The 26958-nt window shown below is 40.5% G+C and overlaps 1 protein-coding gene across 6 annotated transcripts in view; it reads left to right on the top strand.

Annotated features, from left to right (window-relative positions):
* The window catches only part of CARMIL1 (capping protein regulator and myosin 1 linker 1), a 302767-nt gene that overhangs the window by 267556 nt on the left and 8253 nt on the right, over positions 1 to 26958 (top strand). For 5 of the 6 annotated variants that reach the window (XM_045551918.1, XM_045551919.1, XM_045551920.1 and 2 more), the window contains 5 exons: positions 9524 to 9636; positions 14640 to 15072; positions 19419 to 19500; positions 20636 to 20848; positions 24977 to 25117. In XM_045551918.1, the coding sequence (XP_045407874.1) occupies positions 9524 to 9636; positions 14640 to 15072; positions 19419 to 19500; positions 20636 to 20848; positions 24977 to 25117 (982 nt within the window). Of the gene's footprint in view, positions 1 to 9523; positions 9637 to 14639; positions 15073 to 16770; positions 16924 to 19418; positions 19501 to 20635; positions 20849 to 24976; positions 25118 to 26958 lie in introns of those variants that run through there. The other variant, XR_006735315.1, reaches the window with a different exon arrangement.

Consider the following 26958-nt stretch of genomic DNA (forward strand, 5'->3'; position numbering starts at 1 on the left):
TGTCACTCCACAATACACCAAAATCTTCCTTCCACACCTGCCCACCCCAAACTACACTGCCAAGGTCATTCCTGACCTAATCCTGTGGACTCTCTTCAGCTGTCTGTCATCTTACTCGATGTCTCAGCAGTTCCGCGACACAGAAAGCTCCATCCTTCCCGAAAGGCAATTTCCTGTTGGTCTCTGAGTTGTCACACTCTTTTCTTTTCTACCCACCTCTCCAGTGATGCCTTTTCAGTTTTCCTCTGCCAGGCCTTTAAACTACAGCCCTGTCTGCTAAGCTCTAGATTTCTGGATATCTACTTGCCTCCTGAACTTGAGCATACCAGGGCACCTTGGACTCAACAAATCCAAAACTGAGAGCCTATCTTTCCTTGCCCTTCCCTTTACATCCTCTGTTCTTCATGAGACATCATCAGCTGACAGGTTTGAAGCCTGAATGTGATGCTGATCACTAGCTCTCCACCTTCCTCCTTGGCATCTCTGCCTCCCGTCCTGGGCTCCAGTCCCCTAGTGCTGCACCCCTTTTCGTATTGCTCCCCCTGCCTCCTGGGCTGATAACTACTCTCAGAGTTCTCAGCTCTCCACTGAGACAAGATTTCTTCCAGGAAGCCCTCCCTATCTCTACCTCTGTGCTCCCACAAAGCTGTGGTTGTGTGACTCCAGGGAAGGTTGTTTTCACAGACTAGTTGTGCTCAGTGCACAGCCTGAGCAACTCTCCATGGAGGGCCTGGTTTCTCTAGTGCCTGATGCTTACTCTTGTTACGGCTCTCATCGCACATTGTTTTCACAACTCTCCCCTTGTCTGTAAGTTCTGTGTAGACAGGACCTGTGATTTATTATCAATGGTAATATGCTCAGTGTTCACTGTGGGCTTAAACTATAGTGGGTGTTCAACAATACTTATTGGATAAAGAGGTAGATGGCTGGAGACATAGGTGGATGAGGGTCACAAGAGCTTATTTGCATGGTCAATAATTTACTCCTTTTAGAACAGGTTTTAGTTGTGTTTTGGCTTATTTCTTTCATTTGAAGCTGAAGAGCTTGATGTAGTTGCAAAAACAGACCAAAAAAACAGAAAACCCTGTAGTGCACTGCTTTCTAATTTACTTGATTGTAACTTTTTTAGTGCATTATTACATATTCTTAAAGGGTAAACTTTTTTCTCTTTTTTTTAAAATAAGGGAAAGGCCTTTGCAGATGGGGAAAGAGACAGCCTCAAACACAGTAACCCGTCTCCAGATGTGAGATTGTTCCTGAATAAATGGTTTCTCTTTGGCTCTTTCCATGCAGAGAATCATTAACAGCATAACTGGCATGTGAAATGATGAGTTAAGTTTTATTGAATGTAAGTTTTATATGACATGGAGCCTTCAGTAATGAAGACCCAAAGAAACAGGAAAACGTGTGTTTTTATGCTAAGTTTGATGAAGTGGTGGAGTATGATTGGACAAAGGGGTATGATCCTAATGGTAATAAGCTGGGGGGAAGTTAGCAAGGCCTGTTTGTTCAGATTCTTTTCTCTTTCCCCATGTCTTCAGAGATATGGACATTTCTTTCCTCTGGGTATAGGGAAGGCACCACTTGAATGAGGATTTTACAACCTGCTTCAGGGAAGAAGATAGAGGGGAAAGTGGGAGAGATCTTCCTACTGCTGCTGTTTTCTCAAATGCCAAAGTGCCATATTTTGGGGTAGCATGTCCTGAACCCCATCAACATATTCTAAACAGACTTGACCTCTGTTAAGACTAAAGCTGGAACTCACAGGGTCAGCATACCCTGGGCTGTTCCCTCTTAGGGACTCTGTAATGCGAAGGTGAGTCCCAAAATGATGGATTATGGCCATGGATCTAAATAGATCTGGCGTTTTTCCAGAGCCTTGGTGGACTGAGAAACATGGATTAGCATGTTTTTACTTGGGCTCATAGTGAAAATATAATACCTTTATGATATCACAATGCTTACCATTTTCAAAGTGCTTTCATGTCTTAACCCTGTGAAGCTGCCACAGAGGCATATTACCCATATTTTTCAGGTGAGAACGGGGAGGCTGTGGCTTACTTTTGTAACTAGTGTTTAGCAACAGCAATCATTAATAATTACCTTTGTTTTTTTTGCTAGGATTGAGTAGAATCTGATCATCCTAAATCTATCTTAGCTTTTCTAGAGCTTGTCCCTAACTTCTAATGCCCCTAGTGAGCCTTTCCAGGTGTCAGAATTCTCAAAGTCAAGGCTAAGTCAAATGCCAACATGACAATTTCTTCTCGGCCAAACATATTGTTATTGTACTATTGATTTTTGTGCCAAAAATATGTAAATAAATCTTTATGTAAATATGAAGAGTAGGTAACCTATTTTAAAAAGTAGGCCCAGAGATTTAATCTTAAGTCAAACCACACTGGTTTTAAACTACCACACATTGTATGTATAATGGATATGGACATTTTAGCTATACATTTTAATTCTTTCCTATACTCCTACAAAAACAAGATTTATTTTTAATAACAAGAAATAAAATATACCAGTTTTAATGGGCTCTCCATTCCCTTGCAATGCATGTCTGGACAAGGCATGTGACTTTTTGTTTGTTTTTTAAGCCTGACCGAACTTGTTTCTAAAATACCAGCATTGCCTACATCATTGAGTTGTCATGAGAAATAAGTGTTAAATAGAATAAAAGTATACAATCATTTACTAAATGCAAATATTATTCTTCAAATTAGTATTTCCATTTTATTAATATTAGCTATCTTTACAGTGTAAATATTATATTGGCTTTTGCCTTTATTCTTTATTTCCCCTTTCCTTCACTTAAATGGAGGAAGAAGAGAAAAAAGCCTCTGGAAACTGATTTATGTCACCCTTAGGTACCCCCCACTAATTTAGGGCATTCTTACCCATGTTTATTAAGGAGCAAATCCACTCACTTTACAAAAATTTATATTCAAAAATTAATTCCTCAGTTGAAGTGACCTTCACAAAATCTTTGCTTTTCGGAAAAGAGCTTCACATGGGTAAATTAAGAGTAGAAATGCCATTTTTGAAGATACCAGAATGTTTCAGCATGCCTGTGAAAGGGTGCAACAGAGAAAAGGGTGTGTGTGTAGTGTGCAGTTGGCCCTCCGTATCCATGGGTTCCGCATCTGCAGGTTCAACCAACTGGGGGTCGAAAATATTTGAGGAAAAAAACAATAAAAAATAACAATACAACAGTAAAAAACACATTAAAAATACAATAAAACAACTATTTACACAGCATTCACGTTGTAGTAGATATTGTAAATACTCTAGAGATGACTCAAAGCATATAGGGGTATTTCTGGTCAGGAGCCCCTACAGTGGTCGTTCAGGGATCCAGGCTGCTTTTGCTTTGTGGCTCCACCCTCCTCTTTGGTCCTTGGGGTCTATCTATTCAGGTGGAGGTTGACATAAAGCACTAAGGTTCATATCCATGAGGTTTTATGGGCCAGGTCTGACAGTGATGAACTTCACTTTCAGCTGAATGCCACTATCCAGAACTTGGCCATGTGGCCACCTAACTGCAGACAAGCCTGGGAAACACTTTCTAACCCGGGCACCTTATAGTGAGGGAGGGGTGCAGACTTGAGCTTTGTGCCTATCCACTACCACTTAGCTGTTGCTTCTTTCTACTTTCGCTCATTAGAGCTATAGGTGAAAAGTATTCCCTTAAGGAAAAATCATTGAAAAATTTATATAGAGGAGTGGAAAGAACATGGACTGGGATATAGTCCTGACTCTGCCACTATCTAGAATCATCTCCCAGTAGAAGGATTTTTAAAGATTATCTACTCACTATTCAAGGGAATATGAAGCCCAAGGCGGATAACTGATTTGCTGTGGTCATTCTCTGAATTATTATACCATGCAGTGGCTTCACTTTGCATGATTTCTCAATGTCAGTCAGTTTGCCCTATGTGCTTGGCATAGCCCCACACTACTTGGCCCGGTGATGAAACAAACCAACTCTAACTAAAATGAAGTAAGCCAGGCATGGTGGCATGTGCCTGTAGTCCCAACTCAGGAGGTTGAGGCAGGAGGATCACTTGAGCCCAGGAATTCAAGGCTAGCCTGGGCAACATAATAAGACCCTATCTCTAAAAAAAGAAATGAATAAAAAATTTTTTTAAATGCCATAAAAATTTTTCAAAATCAACTAAATCTGGGTAATAGATTTTCTCCTATGTGCTTTGAATCACAATATCCATAGAAGGGATTTTGAACTCATCTTGTCTGATCCCTCATGAAGTGTTTAAAAACCCCGACAAGCCCTCAGTTGGCTATCCCATCTATAATTCCTTTTTCTATGCAGCCACCATTTTCTAAAAGCTCTAATTATTAGCAAATTATTTTTTATGCTGCTAAAAATCTTACTTTACAATTTTAACTTAGCCATCTTGTTTGTGTTTTCGGGAGTGGCACATGTTATGTAAATCTCTTCTACTTAGTAGACTTACCAGTATTTATGGATCAAATCTAAATTTCCTCAGCTCTTTCAATGTTCATCATATGATACCGTCTGGGATCCATTTACAAGTCTTGTTACTTGGTTCTGAGTATATTGCAGTGTGGCACCTAAGACAAAAGAGTACAAAATAGTAAGATTGGCCATATTGCTTCCCTCCTTTTAAATGCTATACTCTTTATTCAACCACAGGTTGCATTCACCTTTTTAATGGCCAGATTTTCCAGGTGACTGGTATTGGTCTTATTCTCAGGCAAGGCCTATAATCTTTTTTTATAAGCATATTTCAGACAGAGGAAAAGGGGAAACATGCCTCAGGGAATCTGAATTTAACCCAGAAGTCCTAGTATACTTCCAGTTACATCTCACTGGCCAGAAATGAACCATATTTCCACCCCCACTGCAAAAGAATCTAGGAAGATAAATGGTCAGTTGGTCACATTGATATTCCAAGTAAGTCAGGATTGTGTTATTGAGTAAACAAGAGAGAACAGACACTGAATAGACACATAGCAGTTTCTAATGTTATTTATTCAGTTGAGAAAGTTTTCTTCTATTTTGCTAATTTTTTTTCAATGAATGGTTGTTAAATTTTGTTTTCAGTATTTGTTGAGATTGATAATTTTTCTCTTTTGATCTGTTGTTTTGATGAATCACATTAACACATGTTTTCTAATGGTATAGCTCTGTTGATCATGATATTTTTGCTTTGTTTTAATATGCTGCTAGACTTTGCAGATATTTTATTAGGGTTTTTGCATCTATGTGCATAAATGAGAGAGACTTTTTCATTCTTCTTGTGTAGAACATCCATCTAGTTTGGGTTTCAAAGTTATACTATCTTCATAATACTGGTTGGGAAGCTCTTTTTCCTTTCCTATTCTCTGGAACAGTTTGCGTATAATAGAGATTGTCTCTGCCTCTCCTGGGAAGCGGTCTGGGCCCGAAATGTGTTCTATGTGCTATATGCATTTGATGCTTATATGTAAATATTTTACTAGGGGTTCACTTTCTTTTCTCATAGATCTGTTCAGATTACCTAACTTTTCTTGAGACTATTTTGATAATTTATATTTTTCTAGGATGTTTTCCACTTAGTCTAATTGTTCATTTAGTTGTTTATAGAATTCTTTTAAGAGTTTTTAATCTCTCCTGTATTGATAGCTATGTCCCTTTTTTCATTTGAATATATTTCTAATGCCTTTTCTCTTAGTTTTGTGGTTGTCCCTTTTATTAGTGTTTTTCTAAGAATCAATTTTTATCAATTCTCTCAAGTTCATTAATTTTTGTCTTTGATTATGTTTTCGTTTTACTTCCTTTGGGTTCCTTATTTCTTGACTTGATTGCTCAGTTCATTAATTTTCCATGTTTTTTACTTCTAATATATGCACATAAGACTCCGTGATTAATCACTTCACTAATTAGCACTCTTTGGGTATATTTGTTCGAAGAGTTACTAATATACCTAATTGTCCTTGTTTCCTGCCCATCTCTCTCCATCCGGCCTATGAAGACATGGTAAGAGATTTGGCAGCTGCCTTGTCAAAACCCAGGTGCACTGCCTGCTGTGTTCCCCTGGTGTATTCACTTTAATAATCCCAGCAGAGGGAAAACAGGGTGGTCTGAATTGTCTTTAATCCTCACAATCTCTGGCTTATTTTCTAAGCATTCGAAAATTATCCTTTTAGCACTTACTTATATACCAGAGGTGCAAAGTCTACATTCTTTATCAAATGTCAACAGCCGGGATAACTGTTTTCATTTGCAAAGAAGCCGTTCTCTGAGTGCAAATGCAAATTCCCTTGCTAGCTCAGGGCTGAGCTGTTGCTGTTCTTCCTTTCCAACAGCAGTGCTACCCTTTTTCGTCTGAAATTTATTCTCCTTAACAGAAAAGACCAACAGCAGATGAGATTTTGAGAACTTCTCATATCTGTATGTTCTTTCCTTCCCTTTTATTAGAAAAGGAGCTAAAACAGCATGCATGTTTGGCCTTGACCTCTTTTACAAACTACATTTCTGTCTTCGGTATTTCTACTGCTCTTCTTGCTGGCTGACTCCACCTCCTGCTTCTCTTTTAACAGATGCATTTTAAACTGTCTCATTGAAGATCTCCCAGTGCTACTGGATTTCTCTTAACCTGTCTACTCTGTCTCTTTGTCTCTAAAATGACAGGGTTGGACTGGGGGAGCTGTAAGGGCCCCTCCCGCCCTAGAAGCTCGTCTGTCCTGCAGGAAAGCAGACTGCTTTGTTCAGCTCTGTGCTTCCATTTCTGAAACCCATTGACATTCCCCAGAGAGCCCTTTCTGATAGTTATGAATTCTGTTTCAAAGCAGGACAAAAGAAATTTTCCTGAGGGGAGAAATTATACAAGTAAAACTTAATGTTTTTTTTTCTCAAAATGGAAAGAGGAGTCATTTAGGGGGAGCCGGAAGGAAGCACCATGTTAGGACCGTATGTCCTGGGGTCACATCCTTGCTCATCTACCAGTCAGGTGGCCTGTGTGGGCACCCCTCATACTCTGAACCACTGTTTGATCTGCAGCTAGTCGAAAGAAGATAGAACTATCTTTCCTGTTCTGTTCAATGTGAGGGCAAAATAATAATGTGTAAAACACATGTAAACTATTAAGTGCTATATTAACTTAAGGGGCTGTTATTACTGTAGAGGTTCTATTCTCTATTCTTTTCCAAAAGGAAAAATGATAATATAATACAAGCAAATTCTCTACTACTTTACCTTTTGTAATCAAAATGAAATTTTTTTTTTTTTTTTTTTGAGACAGAATCTTGCTCTGTCACCTGGGCTAGAGTGCCTTGGCATCAGCCTAGCTCACAGCAATCTCAAACTCCTGGGCTCAAGCAATTCTCCTGCCTCAGCCTGCCAAGTAGCTGAGATTACAGGCGCGCACCACAACGCCTGGCTAATTTTTCTATTTGTAGCAGAGATGGGGTCTCTCTCTTGCTCAGGCTGGTCTCGAACTCCTGACCTCAAGTGATCCTCCTGCCTCAGCCTCCCAGAGTGTTAGGATTACAGGCGTGAGCCGCTACACCGAATTATAGAATTTTGCTGATCCTCTGCTCAGTTACAATGCACAGGAAAACCTTGTTCTGGTATAAAGCACCGTTCAGATGAGAAGTGTAATTGTTTTTATTCTTCATATTTCATAGGGTGCTTTGTCTCTTATCTGTCATCTGCTCACTTTTCAGAATTTTACAAACATGAACTCAAACACACAGTTCATTTTCATAATGGAAGTTTCCTGATGAATGAAGTGGGTGATTGTTTAAAGGAAACGATTGGTCTTCTCTTTAAACAATTCCCATGCAGACATAAGCCAAGTTCCCTTTAGGCACCTTGAGACTTGCAAACAGGATTACAGAAAATAACTTTCCCACCACTCTCTGGCAAGACATCTAAACCAGATACACCAACCACATGAGAATTTATTCTTTTACCCAACAGCACGGGCAAGATGCATGCACTTTCTCCATGGCCTGCAACCTATCTATGTGAAATATTAATGTAATATACCATTGTAGACACAAATCAAGCATCTGACTAAGCTCATTATGAGTTGTCCATTCAAAGAGAAACACTAACTTGGTAAATAGTTTTGTCATAGCTTCTCATCACCTTCTCTCAGGAGACCTGAGTTTTCGGCTGCCTGTTGGACACCTGGCCCCGGATTTCCCACAGTACCTCAAACACTTGAGAAGATGAGACGCGTCATGTTCTTTCCCAAATGTGATTCCTAGAACATCTAGACCATGCTCCCATTTACCCAGCCTACAGATTTTGTTCTTACCTTGGGCAACTCTTTTCTTTCCATTCTTATTTCTCCACTTCTTCATTAGTCCCTGGTAACCTCTAGATTAGATTAGATGAGATGAGATTATTATAGGAATCTTTGATTTGAGCTCCTGAACAGGTTTTCCTACCTCCAATTTCTGCCTCTCCAATTGGTCCTTCACACCACCCCAGAATACAGGTTGGGCCATGATGATCCTTCATTGACTTATCATCTGTGAAGGAAATTCCATGCTCCTTAGCATAAGGTTCAAGGCTGTTCATTGTGGGTTTTTGTATTACTAGTTGGGAAGTATTCAACTGTAGGTTACAAGGTATTTAACTGGAAGTGACTTCAACAATAAAAAATATTTTCTCGCCTAACAAAAAATTGAGAGGTCTCAGGATCCAGGACTGCTCTATTCAGAAGCACAGCATAGGCACCCAGGTGTTTTCTACCTTTCTGTTTTGTCATCATCAGCATGTGACTCTTTGTCCTCAAGCCTCCCTTCATGAACTGCAGTTGGCGCTGCAGCTCAGAGATCACATCCTCCCTCACATTAACTTGCAGAAAAACACATTCTGTCCTCTCAGGGAAACCTGCCCATAGCCCCCAGCAGATTTCCCGTTGCATCTCATTGACCGGGATTGCATCCCACATCCACGCCTGATCAGTCACAGGCAAGAGGATGGAATTACAGTGTTTGGCTTATAGGGATCAGTAGTCACAAGCTGGAATCGAGGCTCTTCCAGCAAGAAAGAAAGGAGGCAGGAGAGGGTTTTGGAGTGGTCAGCAAGATGGCCTTTGTTAGTACTGCTGGTGTCTGCCATGTGCCATCCTTAGCAGGCAGCCCCACCCATACACCCCAGGCACCTGGAATGACCACCACTCTCAGAACTCAGTGTGTGTTTCATTATTCCATGCATCCTCTTTCTCCTGACCACATGCCTGCCGTGTCTTTCTCTGCCTGTAGAAACTTGACCCTTCACAGCCTGTCAGGGCCAAGCTTTTTCTGGTACACCAGTCAGTATGACCCCTCCTCCAGGCATTGTGTTTATAGTGCCTACTGCACTTTTGTTTCTTCGTGTCGATATTATGGTTGTACACAGGGCTTCTACTCCAGCAGATTATGTGGTCTCTATTTTAGTGAGTCTTCTACCTCTAATAGCCATTATCACAATGGGTAATAGAGTAACAAATGTTTGCTGAAATAAGGCGAATGTGAATTAATATTACATCTGTTTGATTTGCAGGTCTGTGCTGCCAACATAGTGTCCCAAGATGGTGAACAGAATGGTCTTATGGGGAGAGTGGACGAAGGTGTAGATGAGTTTTTCACCAAGAAGGTGACCAAAATGGATTCCAGGTGAGTCCAGAGATATTTCACTAATAATGCTATTTAACTAACATTTAAATTACCAACAGTTGCGATTAAACTTAATACTACTAAGTCTCATTTTATATATGGGATTTACTATTCTGATGGTTTGCAAAATATGGTCTCTGGGCCACCAATACCAGTGTCACCTGGGAACATGTTAGAAATGCAAATTCTCAAGCCCCTCCTCTAGACCTAGTGAATCAAAAACTCTGGTAGTGGCACCAGGTTATGCTGAGGCATGCTCTAGTTTCAGAACTATTGTGCTGTTTTAAATTAAATCACAAAATATACCACCCCGTGGTATTTTCTTAGGGCTTTCTCACATTCACCCAGATAGCTCCATTACAGAGAGTGATCATTGTCATGCTGGAATTATGTACTTTGAGATTTTCCTTGCTCATAAGTTGATATATTTTGGGAGGGGGCTGAGTCACTGCTAAATGGCATGATTGAACAGTATCAAAATGACAGCAGAATTAGTGAAGAAGTTTCAGAGTTAGCCTGTAAAGAGTTTTCTCTGCATTTTTGTATTACAAAGAGTTTCCGTAGAAGACAGTTTAGTGGTACTTTTGTTAATAGTTGTTTCACTTGAAACACTCCGGTCTTTAAGCATGATTTGTACGAAATTATTTAATCTCCAACTAAATTCAGATCCATCCCAAAATACACTCTTGACATGGATTTGTGTCTATGAAGTATTCTTCACCTTGAGATATCAAATTCAAGGAATGAATTTAAGCCATACTGATAAGCCAAGAGCAGCAGGCTGGGCACAGGTAGGACAGGAACTAGTTCATTCTGTAGATTGATGTGCCTTATCTTGCCTCCGCAGGATGGTGAGATAGAAGTAAGTTAAATTTTTATATCCATAATAATGTAACTTACTGAATCTTATAAGCTTTAGGACCCAAGTATTTGTCTTCTCTGACACTGGCCTTGAAGCTTACCATAGTATACTTGGCAAAATTCTATTCTATCTTTCAAGAACCAACCTAAATTTGTCATTTATTCTTTGAAGCTTTCTCTTTACTTCTTCACCACCACCCCCCCAAATCAATTGCTGTTTCTCTACTGCTGACTTAATACTTTTTTTCCATCCTCTGCACACATGTCTTAGAGCACACATAGTCCTTTGAGAGTTTGATTTTTATTTTTTTTACAGCACAAAGAATAGATGAGTGTATATTCAATGTAAAAGATTCAAGCAATACAGACATAAAGAGAGCAAACTGGAAAAGTCCGTTTTAATGATTTGCTTTCAAGTCTTTTTTTTTTCCCCCAGAGAATGCTGTTCTTCAGGAACAATACCTGGTTATTATTTTTCATTATAACTTCAGTGTCTAACACAGCTCATAATATATAGTCTACCTTCAATCACTGATGGTTGAGTGAATCGAGGACAATCTTGACCTGTTTCCGTATACCCTACAGTTAACCATTGTAGGCTCTTCTTAAACTTCACAAATTTATATTTAGTTAGTGGGGCAGTTCATGAGTATTTGATCTGGACTATATGCTTTGTTATACCTGCCCCTTTGTGATTTCCTCTCCTGTTAATGCTACTTTCTTCTTTAATAGGCTTTGAATGGAAGTTGAGTGAATTGTATAATGTGTAAAATTCATTTTCTTCAAGGATACTACTCTAGGAGGAGCCTCTTCATGTTCCAGTGCACAAGTAGAACTAGATACATCAATTTTCATCAAATAATGATGGAATCTGATAACAGTTGTGATTTTTTTCATTTTATTTTGTTATAAAAGATAGACTGCTGTCAATCTGAGATGTAAAGGACAAGGCACAGGTGAAATCTTGGAGTAGTAAGAAGAAAGTTTGAAAATCAAAGTTATATAATACGTGCTCATACTGTAAAGTGTCAAATATTCTATAAGACTTTTACAAAAGTCTCTTGCTTCTGTCCCTACACCCTATTCCCTGGAGGCAACTAATTTTTATTCCTTCAGCTATTTATTTTGTTTCCATTTTCCTTAATAACATGCTTTCTTTCTTTTAGATGATAATTCAGATAATCCCTTAACTGAAATACTTGTGACCAGAAGTGTTTCAGATTGCAGACTTTTTTGGATTTCGGAATATTTGCATTATACTTACTGGTTCAGCTTCCCTAATCTGAAAATCTGAAATCCAGAATGCTCCAGTGAGCATTTCCTTTGAGCATTGTATGGTACTTAAGAGTTTCAGATTTTGAAGTATTTCAGATTTTGGATTTGCAGATTAGGAATATTCAACCTATGTAGCTCTTATATACTCTGCTTCCGCCACACACACACACTGTCTCTCTTTCTCTCTCTTTTCCTCTCCCCATCTTCTTTATTTAAGTTGATCAGAATTGTTGATGTCTTGGTCCATTTTCTTGTGCTGTAACAATACCTGTGATTGGGTAATTTGTAAAGGAAAGAAGTTTATTTAGCTTATGGTTCCGGAGGCTGGGAAATTCAAGACTGGTAGCTGCATCTGGTCGGCTTCTGGTGAGGGCCTCTTGCTGCATCATAACATGGCAGAGAAGCAGAAGGGGAAGCAAGTGCCTGCAAAAAGAGGAGGGGACAAGGGAGGTTGACCCACTTCATAGCAGCCCCTCTCTTGAGAATTAACTCATTCCCATGAGAACTAATCCAGTCTCATTAATCCATTTTAAATACCTAATCACCTCTTAAAGGCACCACCTCTCAACACTGCCACATCAGGGACCAAGCCTTAACATGAGTATTGGTGGAGACAAACCATAGCAATTGGTGAGATCAATATTTAGTGTTTGCTGCATTCTAACCATGTAAATATTCACAGGTAAGTTATATAGTATGCCATGATTACATTTCCTTTCCTATTTCCTTCAGCCCCCGCCCCGCCTCCGGAGTTAATAATTGTCCCCTTTTTCATTTGCTTAGTTTTCTACCTTTCTATCACTGACTTACCCCTAAATCTACAGTAATGATATAAATCTCCTTTCAATTTGTTTAAGTGTCCTCAGTTTTATCTTCCTGGACACATCTCTCACCAGTATGTGACCTCAAGGCCTATCCCACGGCTGTCTTCTGGGGTCTCCTTCCTCATCTGTTAGGGGATCCCCTTATCTCATTCCTGTCACTTTCCTATTTCTATTGGCCTGTGACTATCTTAGTGTATGCCTTTGTTGGGGTAGAGTACCTCCTTGGGCTGCTTCCTGAGAAAGGAGTATGGGGGGTGAGTCTCTATAACTTGCATATCTTTCATTTTGATTAATAGTGTCACAAGGTATAGAATTGTAGGTTGGGATTCATTTTACCTTAGAATTTTGAAAAGTTTGCTCCATGATCTTCTAGCTTCTAGTGTTGCTATGGGAACCCAATGTTACCTGGAGTCCTGATCTCTAGAAGCATGTGGGATCGCCTCTGTGTTCTCACTGTTTGGAAATTTTATGACGATGTGCCCTGGAATGGATTTTTGATTTTTTATTTTTTCAAACCAATTTCCTGGGCACTCATGAGCCATTTTCAATTTGGAAATTCATGTCCTTTCGTTCTGGAATTTTTCTTGAATTATTTCTTTCCTAATTTCTTCCTTTTATGTCTACACTCTTCTTTTAAACTTTCATTATTCAAATTATGTATTCCCTCTGTTAATCCATGATCTCTTACCTTTTTTATCCTGTTTTCTCATTCTTTGTGTTCCCTTTCCCCTACTTTCTGGAATGGGCCACAAATCAGCTTCCTGGAAGTTTGTAGGTAGGGCTTGTTGATTGATGGGCTTCAGTGTAGGGTAGGGTCTTCCTGGGCCATTTTGTTGGGGGAGGGTGGTCTCCCTGACTTTCAGAATCTTTAGATCTTTTTCTCTTGGGCTTTGGAAACTTTCATCTGCCTGGAGGGTGTAAACCTACCTTCCTGATTCTAGCATCCAGAGTGGGAGAAAGGGGGTAGGGGATATCTCTCTTCTCCATGCAGGCTTTCTTGAGCCTCCCTGGTTTCACTTCCTACACTCAGCTCAGCTTGGGGTGGGATGGACATCACTGGCTCTGTGGTTTGGGGAGAGGATCTAATGGTTTTGTGAATGGGCTTTACAGAGAAAAAAGTCTTCCTCTCTTAAGCTCCCTCTTCAGTTCCACTTCCAGAAGTGCCTGCTGCTCCTCCTTCTGGAGCCAGAACAAATCTACTTGCTTCTGGGCCTTCCTACTGTCTAGCTTTCTCAGATCTATTAAGTCAGTTTTCATTCATAACTCCTATATTTTAGCTTCCAAATTCTGTTGTTTTTGCCTTTCCTCCCCTGTGGTGCTTATGCTTTTTTTTTTTAATTCCTTGCTGTTATTTTAATAGAGATTCAAGGAAGCTACATGAGTATTCAGTCTTCCAGCCTTGAATGGGAGGCAGTTGTCTATTATGCCTCCTACTTAGCTCATTGGTTTACTCTTTCTCCCCTTCCATCTCCCAAGTTTCAGAATGTCCTTTCTCAAAACTCTCTCCCAGAGCTCACTCTCTGCCTTTGCTTATTGTTGCCTCTTTCAGTGATATTACATTTAAACAAGTGGATTGAGACTAAGGGTGGGATTTCAGATGTTATCTAATAATTATGGAAGGATTGTTAGGCGATTACAGGGCATTCTGGCTCTTTCCAAGTGTCCCTCAAGTTAAATAAGATAATCACTCAGCTGTGTCTTAAGTGAAGCCAGCTTTGCTGGAGGTTCTCACATGTAGAGAGGCCCTTGACCTAGAGCATTTAAATATTTTAAAAACTCACTTCTGTTCCCAGTCCTACCATTGACACCTTCAGATTCTCATTCTTAGTGTGTGTGTGCCTCAGTTTCCTCACGTGTGGATATGATGATAAGATTCCACATTCCTTCCTATTTCCTAAGTGTAATAACTCAAACCAACATTCTTAAATGCTTCAGAATTGTTGCTGTATATGCAACAATCTCTATATTTACATTTTGACTGACTCCTGCTGCAACTTATTTACAGTGAAACCCACAGGATCTGTGTTTTGGTTTGAAATGCAGGAAATGGTCAACAAGAGGCCCAGAATCCCATGAGCTTAGCGAAGGAGGAGATGAAAAGAAAAAGCGAGATTCTTGGAAAAGTGGTGGCTTTCTCAATTTAATCAAATCCCGGTCCAAATCAGAGCGGCCACCAACAGTCTTGATGACAGAAGAGCCCTCCTCCCCGAAAGGGTCAGTCAGAAGTCCAGCTGTGGACCCTCCCAGGAAGGACGCGAAGGCAGCCGAGCACATTGGCAGTTCTGAACGGATCGAGGAGATAAAGACACCCGACTCCTTTGAAGACAGTCAAGGGGAAGAAACGGGGAAGGTGGACCGGAGTGACAGCAAGAGCAGCCCGCAGGGTGGGCGGAGGTACGGGGTGCAGGTGATGGGCAGTGGTCTGCTGGCAGAGATGAAGGCCAAGCAAGAGAGGAGAGCTGCTTGTGCGCAGAAGGTAAGGATGGGCTTGTATCTATGTATATGTTTGATACATGATAGATGTACATGTTTTCAGGGTGCATGTGTTATTTTGTTATATTCATATAACATATAATGATCAAATCAAGATATTTGGGCTGTCACCTTAACTTTTCTTTATGCTGGGAATATTTGAATAATTCTCTTCTACTATTTTGAAATATATAATAGATTATTGTTAACTTTAGTTACCCTACTGGTATATCAAATGCTAGGTCTTAATTCTTCTAACTATATTTTTGTACCCATTAATCAACCTCCTCCCCACTACCCTTCCCAGTCTCTGGTAACCGCCAATCTACCCTCTATCTTCATGAGATAAGGGTGGGTTTGTTTTGACTTGGTTGTCCTTGTTTGAGGTTTTGCCCCCACTCAGTTTTTATGGGCAAGAGAGGAACAGAAAATAGCCTGTTGGTTACATAAAAATCCAAAAAACAAAAGACTTATTCCTGAAGAACCTGGAGCACCGACCATGAAGGCATGGCCGTGTTTTCATTTTGGCCCCAGCGTCATGCCCCTGTGCAGAGCACAGTGTTTGAAGGTAGGCCGCTGGCTTTGAAGATGCCGGCCTTTTCCCACCTGCCCAGGTGCTTCCTGTGCCTGTCATGCAAGCATGTGAGAACTGTTCTGGGAAAATGCTCACATCTCGGGGAAAAGACTGAGTCAACTGAATCCAAATGGAGAACTAACAGAGGCAAATAAAAATGCTAAAACCAGATTAAAATTATATAAAGGTAGAATTTATTTTCCAGTTATTTCATAATTTATTTCCTTTTCCAAACCTGAAAATTCTTGCTATATTCCAGATTTAAAAGACAAAGAAAAAAAGGTCAAGGTATTCTGTTAGAATTAATTGAATACTTGACCATTGGTGTCTATTGTCTATAGCTAGAAAAACTTTGTGGTTTAAAAATTGCTGAGTTCCCCCCAAAGCTGATGTAAAGCATTACTTATTATTTTTTTTTTTTTTTGAGATAGGGTGTTGCTCTGTCACCTGAGCTAGAGTACAGTGGCATCATCACAGCTCACTGCAACCTCAAACTCCTGGGCTCTAGCAATCCTCCTGCCTCAGCCTCCTGAGTAGCTGGGACTACAGGAATGTGCCACCACACCAGCTAATTTTTGTATTTTTTGTAGAGATGGGGTCTTGCTCTTGCTCACGCTGGTCTCAAACTCCTGGCCTCAAGCAATCCTCCCACCTCAGCCTCCCAGAGTGCTAGGATTATAAGTGTGAGCCACCGAGGCTGGCCCACTATTTATTCTTTGAAAGTAGAAAGTTGTCTTTTTTCTTTCATTTTTACTAGCTCTGTTTTCTCCTGTAGCTACTTGAAGGACTGTATCCTTATGATCACTAAGATGAGTGTTACCATGTTCAACTCAGGTTTTGGTCTCTGTCCATTATCCTGAGCTTTTTTACTTTAACACAGCTGGTTCTCCAAAGAAAGGAAAATTACACCTCTATTTTATTTGAAGTATGAGAATGAAACAGTTCATACCGTGAACTCTCGATTTTCAGGAAGTAATGGTAAACTACATACCAGGTGTAGAGGATTCTTTTATATTACTTCTAAACAACTGATTGTTGTTGTATTAAATCTTGCATCCCACATATTTTACAACTGTTCACCAAAGTTCTCCCATCAACACCAACATTATCTAGCAATTCTTTTTACAGATTACTCCTAATTCACTCACGAACCCTTAGAACACAGTTGGGAGAGACCATGTAACTATATTCTGCTAATTTAACAAAGGAGGTATCACGTGGACTTCATTGGTTGGAACAACTACAATACCATCGTTAGCCGAGTCAGATGCCCAAGGAAATGTAAACATTTAATCTATTTTGTGAATTTATAACAATGTATGCTATTTTCACTAATGTACTGTTTATTTTATCATTATTTCCAGTGATGAACAACTTCCTTTTGGTGGGAAGATGAGAAATACTAGAGTAATTTATTTATATACTTTAGATTTGATATGTAAATTGGCTCAAAGTGACAAAATCCTTATGGTTTAGTTTTTGTGTTTCTTCAGGGCTTGCATAGTACTAACGATCTCTTAGCGCCATCTAGTGTCTGCCTATTTATTTATTTATTTATTTATTTTAAGACCAGAGTCTCCCTCTGTTGCCCAAGCTAGAGTACAGTGGTGTGATCATAGTTCACTGCGATCTCAAACTGTAGGGCTCAAGCAATCCTTCTGGCTCAGCCTCCCAAGTAGCTAGGAGTATAGGGACAAACCACCACACCCCGCTAATTTTTAAACATTTTTTTCCTAGCAATGGGGTCTCATGATGTTGCCCAGACTGGTCTTAAGCTCCTGGCCTCAAGTGATCCTCCCCCTTTGGCCTCCCAAAGGGCTAGGATTATAGGCATGAGCCTCTGTGTCTGGCCAAGTGTCAATTTAAAACAATAACCATCATTAAAAATCTTTAGTGTTTAAAATTCAGACCAGTCATGGGTCTTCTATCAGGATAATAAAATAATAAGAGAAAGTTTTTAAAAAAGTAACCTTTGAATATTTTCACTCAAGTGCCATGACTGTATTCTTTATAAAGGTAGCAACATAAGCATCAGTGGTCACTATAATGTTGATAAAATATATGGTGTCTTCACCCTTCTCTGAGTAATCTCTTTACATTATTGGCATTTAATATATGTATTTAAAGAAAAAGAACAGTGCATATGAAGATATGTTAGCAATCATTTATTAACAAAGGATTCATAGCTAGTGAATGCTTAGAGTTCATATCTTTTCTTCTGGGGGGGCCACCAATCCAGCTGCCTGTACACAAAGGAAGTGGCCATTACATTATTGTATTCTTACTCCATACATTCATTTTTGGGATTTATAATTACCTGAGAAGACCTGGCAGGAAAAAGAACAAAAAAACTTCAGGATTATTTTTGAGATGCAGGCAAATGAGGCGCCCAGGGTGCAAAATTTAAGGAGGTCATTACTGTGCGGTGCCCACCCTGCACTTGGAAGAGCCTGAAAGGGAGGGGTCCCAGATGGAGCTTCAAGGCTGGTCCCCAGCCCTGCCTAGCAGACACTTGTCCTAGGCACAGAGGGCTAGCATGGGGCTTCCTTTCCTTGGGATCACTTTTCCATAGTGTGCCAAATAATGCGCCCATTTTAGCTGCCCGCCCTTGTGTATGCATTTCTTCTCAGAGACCTGCTTAGCACCTTCCACTAGTAAAGGAGGAACTTTTGCAGTCTTGCTGAGAAATTCCTCAGCCTTCCTGCTACTTGGGGGCTGCCTTCTGAGAGAGCCGGCACTCCTGGGGAGTGTGTGGCTGCAGTAGATTGATGAATGCAGGGAGTGAGGCTGATCTCACCTGCATTGCAAATAATCCTTCGTATATTGTAAAAATAGTTTAAAGCTAGGAATTGGCTGAAGATACTTGCTTTTTAGGTTTGTCAAAAGTGTGAGATGAGCAGGAACAAATAGGCTGAAGGTCAGACTGCCTTGGGAATCATCATGCCTCCAGATCTACCTGTCCACCTCTTCTGTTACTTAGACAAGAGGTAGATGGAGATCATGTTTGCCAATAGGATCCTTAGGTATTATTAAGCAAACACTGGACTTTGCTTTACATATTTTTTTTGTATCTAAACACCTCATTCTAATGTGGAGTTCCTGCACTGGGAAGGGAGAGGCTGATCCTAGGATACCAGTTACAGCCCCTACCCTGAGACAATGGCATTTCACCCTCCCCATCCTTGCCATCACTAATTCCTCCCACCTGCAGACTTTTTCAAAATTAATTCAGGCCCATCCATCTGTATTTGCCTCCTAAAGAGTAGATCTGTGTCCTTTGGTTCTACTTTAGTGACAAGGAAGACCTTGCCTGTTTCAGGTCCCTTTCACCTGTATTGTTTGTTGGGGTTGGAAAGGTTTCCACTGCTTTTCAACTAGATTTTTGGAACACAAACCTGGACTCAGTCCCATAAATTTCTAGAGTGTAAAGCTTCATGGGCTGCAGAGCCAGTGTAGTGTTCAACAAGAAAGAGAGGAAAGGTACAAGCCCGCTGACTTCCCTGGGCCACATGCACCTCTTATCTGTGGGGAGCCTTCTGAGGAACCAGCCACCCTTTGGAGCCCAGAGCCTGACTGTGAACACAGAATAGGATGTGTTTCTCATAGCTTTGTCCCAGCAGGAGAGCCTGCGGAGACAGATAGGTCAGGTCAGGTCGCTGTAACAGTGGCCAAGCTAAGGAGCTCTTATTTGTTGTCACTTATTATCTGCTTTGTTTTTCTCCTTATGCATTAAATAAATGTGCACCTTCTCGGGTGGTGATGCTTGAATTTTTTAGAAGCTTGGGAATGACGCCATATGCCAGGATTCTTCCAGCCCCGCCTTGAGCAGCATGGAACGGCTGGATGGAGGTGGGGTAGGTAAGTCAGGCCATTGCTGTCACCCCCTTAGGAAAAGCACTTACCCTCTGGTTTCAGTTGTCACATGTGATTGACAGAAGGTAAATAAAAGTGGCAAGGAGGCTAGAATGGGCCTCTGTGTTGTTTTCAGCTCTTACCTGAAAGACCAAATCCTTTCACCTGCCCCAGCTCCAACTGGGACACACTTCCCCCCACTATAGCCTTGTGCCTGGGCAGGGCACCTTTGCAAATTCTGATCACTTTTTCATTGAGAACCCCTAAATTATGGGTATTTTGGCAAAGGAGGGAGGAAATGGGGACATAACTGATGTTTTTAAAAATAAGCCGTATGTGATATGTGGAAGATGAGTGGCTATTTTGTTTGATGTGAGGACTGTTCTTCCCTTGCAGCTTGAATATGCCTGAAATCTGATATGTTTGTCCCTCTGACTTTTTAGGTGTAATAAAAGAATGAGATACTTGAGATGGAAACTGGACAGTAACATGTATATTGTGTTGGAATCCTCATTTTGCTATTTGAAGTTCTTATACTTAGCTACGGTATCTTTATGCAGTAAGAGTTGGACAATAAATCCCATTTTACCAGCTTTTTTGCCAGTTGTCTGGTTAAATTAGGGCAGCAATATGGATGGAGGCAGGGGATGGGATGACATTTCTGGAGTCATTCTCACTAGATGTGAGATTGTGGCTGTCAGCAGAGCCCACCTCACTCAGAACTGGGGTCAGAGCCCCGATTACCACCTGGAACTGAGGCCCTCGCACTGGCTTATACCTGTACCTCGTGCCAGATCTGAGAAAGACCTGAAGCCCTCAAACGCATTAAGAACCACTATTCTCTTTACACATGATTATAGAGCTGTACTCTAAAATGTAAAGTTTGTCATCTCTGGAATAGTCAAGGGTGGGCAGCAAAGCACCAACAAGTTTATCGCTTTTCTATGAAGAATTTTAGTCTTTCACCGGCATGTTTTGTTTCTAAAAATATGCTAGAAGGGCATGTTTCTGTTCTAAAATGTCTATGATGAGAAATGACAATAAATGAGTATAACAGTTTGTACCAGAATTCTAGCTTCAAAGTATTGGTTTCTTTGCCCTTTGATTTTTAAAGTAAAGGTATGTGCTTTTTGCATTTTAGTGCCTAAACTGCACCCAGGGCTTCTAGAGAGCCGCTTTGGTTTGGGAACAGCAGAAAAGAATGCCAAAGCAGAACCCAAAGTGGAAGGGGGCTCCAGGTCTCGCAGCTCCTCCAGCACACCTACCAGCCCAAAGCCCCTCCTGCAGTCCCCCAAACCCAGCCTGGCAGCACGGCCCATCATCCTGCAGAAACCAAGAACCACCTCAAGGCCTGGTAAGGGTTTTTCTGGTCAGGGAGTCGCATCATGACTAGGTGGGTTCCCGGGGCCAGCTGGATGGGGTTCCACAGGGGGTTTCAGGACTGAAACAGGATCCGCACTTTTCACCTCTCACAAAAAGGCGCACTTCTCATCTCTCCCGATAATCAGATCAAACACAGGACTGACAGAGGACCTGCACTTGCCACCTCTCACAAAAATCAACTCGAATGAAGGATTCTTAAACTAACAGTGAGAAGTGCTATGGTTCTTAAAATAATGGTGGTGGTGAACGGGGTACAAGGGATTCTACACCAGTTTAGACTGAAACAGGATCCACACTTTTCACCGTTATTTTAAGAATCATTTGATTCATCAGCTGGGAATCGAAAATGGTTCGCTAGACTAATCTGTATTTAGGCCCAGGTAACTGGATGTTTCCAAGAAGTATGTCACAGAACTTTTGAAACAACCATTATGTTAAGAATTATTTGCCATTTTTTATAGCACTTTTCACCATAATTGTAGTAAGGTTGGTCTCTACATCCTTAAGCCTAAGACAGCTTTCCCAGACGAAAGTATGCTGAGGCCCAGCTAACTTGGTGTTTCCCATAGTTGGTACTAGAGCCTTTGAAGAAACCATTATGTTAAGTATTATTCCACCATCGTTTCACCATTATTTTAAGAACCGTAGCACTTTTCACTGTTAGTTTAAGAATCCTTCGTTGGAGTTGATTTTTGTGAGAGGTGGCAAGTGCATGTCCTCTGATCAGTCCTGTGTTTGATTTGATTATCAGGAGAGATGAGAACTTAGACTGGTGAACGGGGTACATGGACTTCTACAGGAGAGGGTCATGAGAAATTTGCTCGGAGCTGTGAAAATGACAAGGGCTGAGGGATTTCTTTTTCAACTTGAGACCCACTGTGTGGAAGAGTTGTGGACTCTGAGACTGTCCTTGCTTTCAGGGCTACAGGTTGGTTGGTGGACAAGACAGGAAAGTCAGTCTCATGTTGTGTTGACCCATCTGCAGTGCTTGACTTGGCTTTCTAAAATCTGTCTCCAGGGTGTTCAGACCCTTCGAAAGGCCACAGTTTAAGAATGAGGGCCACAGGCCGGGTGCGGTGGCTCATGCCTGTAATCCTAGCACTCTGGGAGGCCGAGGCGGATCACTCAAGGTCAGGAGTTCGAGACCAGCCTGAGCAAGAGTGAGACCCCGTCTCTACTAAAAATAGAAAGAAATGATCTGGTCAACTCAAAATATATATAGAAAAAATTAGCCGGGCATGGTGGCGCATGCCTGTAGTCCCAGCTACTTGGGAGGCTGAGGCAGTAGAATCGCTTAAGCCCAGGAGTTTGAGGTTGCTGTGAGCTGGGCTGATGCCACGGCACTCACTCCAACCCAGGCAACAGAGCGAGACTCTGTCTCAAAAAAAAAAAAAACAGAATGAGGGCCACAAATGGGGAAAACACAAGCACTTCTGCTTTTAGGCCATTTCTGTAACATATCAAGGGTTTAGAGCAGGACTTGGCAAACTGTGGACCTGTTTTTGTAAATAAAGTTCTACCCCACCACTTGTGTAGGCGTTGTGTGTGACTGCCTCTACGCCACAGGGGCAGAGTGGAGTAATTGAGACAACGGCATACAGTTTGCAAAGCCCTTTACAAAAATGTTTGCTGACTATCAGTTTAGAAAATCTAGTGATAGAAGAAACTTAAAGATATTAGAAATAGATTAGGTTCTGCCTTAATCTCTCTGACAAAAAAGACCACATTAGGTCTTTTTTTTTTTAACTTGCTACTGTAGGCATTTTCAAACATTTTCAAAAGTAGAATGGGTAATATGATAAACCTCATATCAACTTTTCACTTCTTCCCTTTATTCCTCTACAAAAATTAGTCAAACAAGGATAGAGATATATAGTCAGATTTAGAGATATATAGTCAGATCCTCCTCCTCCTCATCATCATCATCAGCATCACCATCATCATCAGCAGCAGCATCAACATCATGGCTAATCTTAATTGGACATGTAACTCTATGCTTTATGTGGATGAACTCCCAATGTCCTGTGGATGAACTCCCAATGTGGATTCTAAGTGCTTTTTGTGGATGAACTCCCAATGTCCTCATCACCACTGCATTTTATAGATGAGGAACAGGGCTATTAAGTTTGCCAAGTCTCACAGCTTATGAGTAGTAGCCAGACAGTGTGACTACACCACCTGTCAAGGGAATCGCTCTTCTGCTGACCTCTCCCCCATGGGCGTACATATTGTGAAGTAGGATGCCCAGCTCATCCTCATAATTTATCAATGTGCAGATGATTTGGGTAGAATTAGAAAAAAGGCAGTATCCTATTATCCAAACTTATTCCACTGTGGATCATTCCCATTTCCTCTCATACATTCCTTTCATTCCCTGAGCAGCCAGCCTGGTTGATACTCCCAGGTCCTCACAGCCCATCCGTCCCTTGAGAAACCCAGTGAACAGTCTCCAAAGAGAAGCCACAAAGGGGACACTGACTTACTTTTAGGAACTAACACTTGAAGCAAACCACTTAGGACTTCCTAATTCTACTCAAACTTTTTCACAAACCAAAGTTCTTTTTAATGGGGAACACAAAAAATTTCCTGGTGCACACAAGATGTCTCATAATAGAAGGAGCAGGGAGAATGGAAGTAAAGAAAATAGTTTGAATACATTTTTTTTATAGAGAGCAAATAACTACCCAAAAAGGAGAGTTGCTTTTGACATTTTCATCAGCTAGGTGTGTCTCTGGTCTGAAGTTAGGAAATAGCTCTTATGAAATGAAGCTAACGTAGTTTGTAGAGTACAATAGTCCCCCTTAGCCAAGGTTTCTCTTTCTGTGGTTACAGTTACTCATGATACAGTACAATAAGATACTTCAAGAGAGACCACATTCATATATTAATAACTTTTATTATAGTATGTTATAATTGTTCTATTGTATTATTAGATATTATTGATCTCTTACTGTGCCTAATTTATAAATTAAACTTTATCATAGGTGTATATATAGCAAAAAACATAGTATATATAGAGTTCAGTACTATCTGTGGTTTCAGGCATCCACTGGGATCTTGGAACATCCCCCCCTGAAATAAAGGGGGACCACTGTATTTTTGACTCCTAGTTTCTAATGCTGAATATAAAACTAGCTGAATTCCCAATGTTCTGTTGGAAGAAGCTTTTATTTTTAGTTGATCTCCTAAATGTGTTCACGTATTTCATAGCACTTAGTATATCAAGAATTGTGTTAACAAACGAGTGTTTTCTAGAGCTTGAGAATTCATCAGGCATTTTCAAATACACCATCTCATTTCCTCTCCACCACAGTTCTGAGAGATTGTGAAGGTGGATGGTGTTATCTTCACATGTCTTATCACGTCCCTGTTTATATGATGAAGCAAGTAGGAGACTTGAAGTGTAAGGCCAAAGAGAACCTGGCTGTAGGTTGTCTTCTATGTATATGGCACCCACAGCAACTTGAGAATTACCTTGCTGTTAATAGTGCAGAGAAAGGAGTGAAATTCAGTAAATCTGAGACTAGAATTCTAGTCCTAACTATTTTGTCATCTTTTTAGCTTAGCAGGTGATTTAATTCTTCATTTGTCCAATGATCAAAGTCCTTTGTGATTCTAAAAGTCCATTTCTAGTGATCTCAGTATGTGTATGTAGGTACATGTACCTACATACATGCATTTGCACACATATATGTATGTATATATGTTGTGGTTAATTTACTTTGACAGCGGGTAAAGTCAGTGAGTTATAAATATTATGTATTTTAAGAAAACCAAACTGCCTTTGTGTTTGAGGCAGAGGGACCATGTGGTTCATTTACAGTCTAATTTTCAAATATCAGCTCATTGAAATTCTGTACCTGCAGGATAGATTCACATCTGTGGATTTTAACCTTTTTGTAAGTATTCATTATTTTTCTCTCTGATGTTTGTGAATGTTACTTCACTGAGCAGAGACATAAAACTAATTTGGGGCCAGAAAAATTCTATGATGCTTTTTTTAAAAAAATAAGTCATTTGTATTTAAATATTTACCAGGTTTATGTTCTTGGAATCCAGTTTATGGAACAGTTTGATTCATGTGTTTGTGTCTCCATAGAGGACATCCCAGACTCTCCATCTGGCTCAAGTTCCCATAAAGTTGCTCTTCTTCCGCCGGTCCTGAAAAAAGTTCCTTCAGACAAGGAGAGAGATGGCCAGAGTAGCCCCCAGCCAAGTCCCAGGACGTTTTCCCAGGAAAGTAAGATTTTTTTTTTTTCTCTGAATTAGTTCTCTCCAAGGAGGGTCATTTTAAAAGAGGAATTAATCCTAGACTTAGTTAATATCTTAGAGTATGTTAATGTCAGCATCTCTTAGATTAAATTTTTGAAACCAGAGTAGTTTCTTAATTCAGAAACCCAATTCAACATTATTGATGACATTAGATCTTAATGAAGAATGAAAAATGAAGCCAAGATATCCAACTGAAAAGTCTAACTTCTTTGCCAGAGTAATTAGTAGATGTTCCTGAACTGGCTCCCAGCAAGTTTGAAGCTCCCTACACATGATTTTATGACCTATTTGGGACTACCTGTCAATTGCTAGGTCTCATTATTTCCAAGAATATCTTCCCCTAGTTGTGGTAAATCACCATTGCTAAGATTCAGGAGCTGCTCACCCAAGTCTGAGCGACCTTACAGCTGTATATGCTCAATCAGTCATGAGGTGAAGTGTTGCTCATTCTCAAAAGGTGGGACACCTGCATTGACATTCTCAGTGTCATTGAACCAGTTTCCTCTTTCTAATTTGCTGGAGTTAGAGCACAGCAAGATAATCCTGTGACTCGAATGCTTTCTTCCCAAATCAGATTGAGTTGTGATCAGCTATTATCAGAGGTGAGGCATGGTGGTGGCTTTAGCACCTGTGCCATTTCTTTCACCCGCCTCCCCCATGCTTTTAAATGTGCAATTGATTTGGGTTCTGTCCTACCATAAAGTGTAATATAAATGCTGTCTCTAAGCACTATCTATAAAGAAATTATAGAGCCATGCAAGTTATCATCTGTGTCCAAATGGTTGTCATTTTGGTTTGGAGTTGCTGTGTATTCTTTTATATTTATTTGATACTTTAGAATCCTTTGATCTCTCTGGCTCTGATGTCTTCCTACATTGTTCTATTTTCTTTTGTTGATAAAAGTCTTAAGTTGAAGTTCATTGAAGAAAGTGTTGCTGAGCACTGTCTTTGTGACTTGGGAATCTATTAAGAAAATAACATTGTCTACTTTCTCATCTCCATCCTGCAGATTTATTTGGGGGGGGTGGGTAGAAGGTTCACTTACCTGTTGGCTATAGATAAAAGAAGGTGGGGTTTTGACCAAAGCTGGTGAACCACTTCTGTCAAATAGAGAAACTAAAGCCACGAAAGGTGGCTGGTATCTATTTCACACACAGTAAACAAAAACAGGGGTCAGTGTTACAGGGAAAGCCTTTGGAAGACTTGGTGTAAAAGGCAAAAAATTTGGTGGTGTCAGTTCAGAGTGGCCTAAGCCAGCAAGTGTCCCCTCATAGCCCAGTCCTGGCCACCCAGCTCCTCCCCCATTCCTGCCCTTATTTCCTTCTTTTCTGTAACTGCTGACTTTATATATTTACTTTTAAAGAAGTTTTAAAAATGCCTAAAAGAATCCAAATGCAGAGAAAGGAGAAGGTGAAGAAGAGGGTGGTAGTGTTAAGTAGGAATATTCATCTTGTCAAAAGCAATGGAAATATTGAAGGAGTTACCTGCCCCCCACCAAAAAAAGTCAAAAGGTTGAATAAAAAAATCTTTATTTTAACATTTTTGGGAAATGGTGTTTTCTAGATGCCTATAGATGATCAAAACAGGGCCTAGAGTAACCCACCAGCCTCCTGAGTAAGAATGTGTGTCATGGAGCCTCTCTCCATGTTAACAAAGTGTCTGAGATACTGGATACCACTAGCAGGCTTTTCACTGCCATGCAAAGTCAAGTGTTCTTTCCCCAGGAAGTTGGAATTAGAATGTGTTGCTCCTCAGAGGTTTCAGAGCTTCAGGGGTGGATGTTTTGATTCCCTTCCTCACTCTCTCCAG

Source organism: Lemur catta, chromosome 5, assembly GCF_020740605.2.
Source record: "Lemur catta isolate mLemCat1 chromosome 5, mLemCat1.pri, whole genome shotgun sequence".
NCBI classification, from domain to species: Eukaryota; Metazoa; Chordata; class Mammalia; order Primates; family Lemuridae; genus Lemur; species Lemur catta.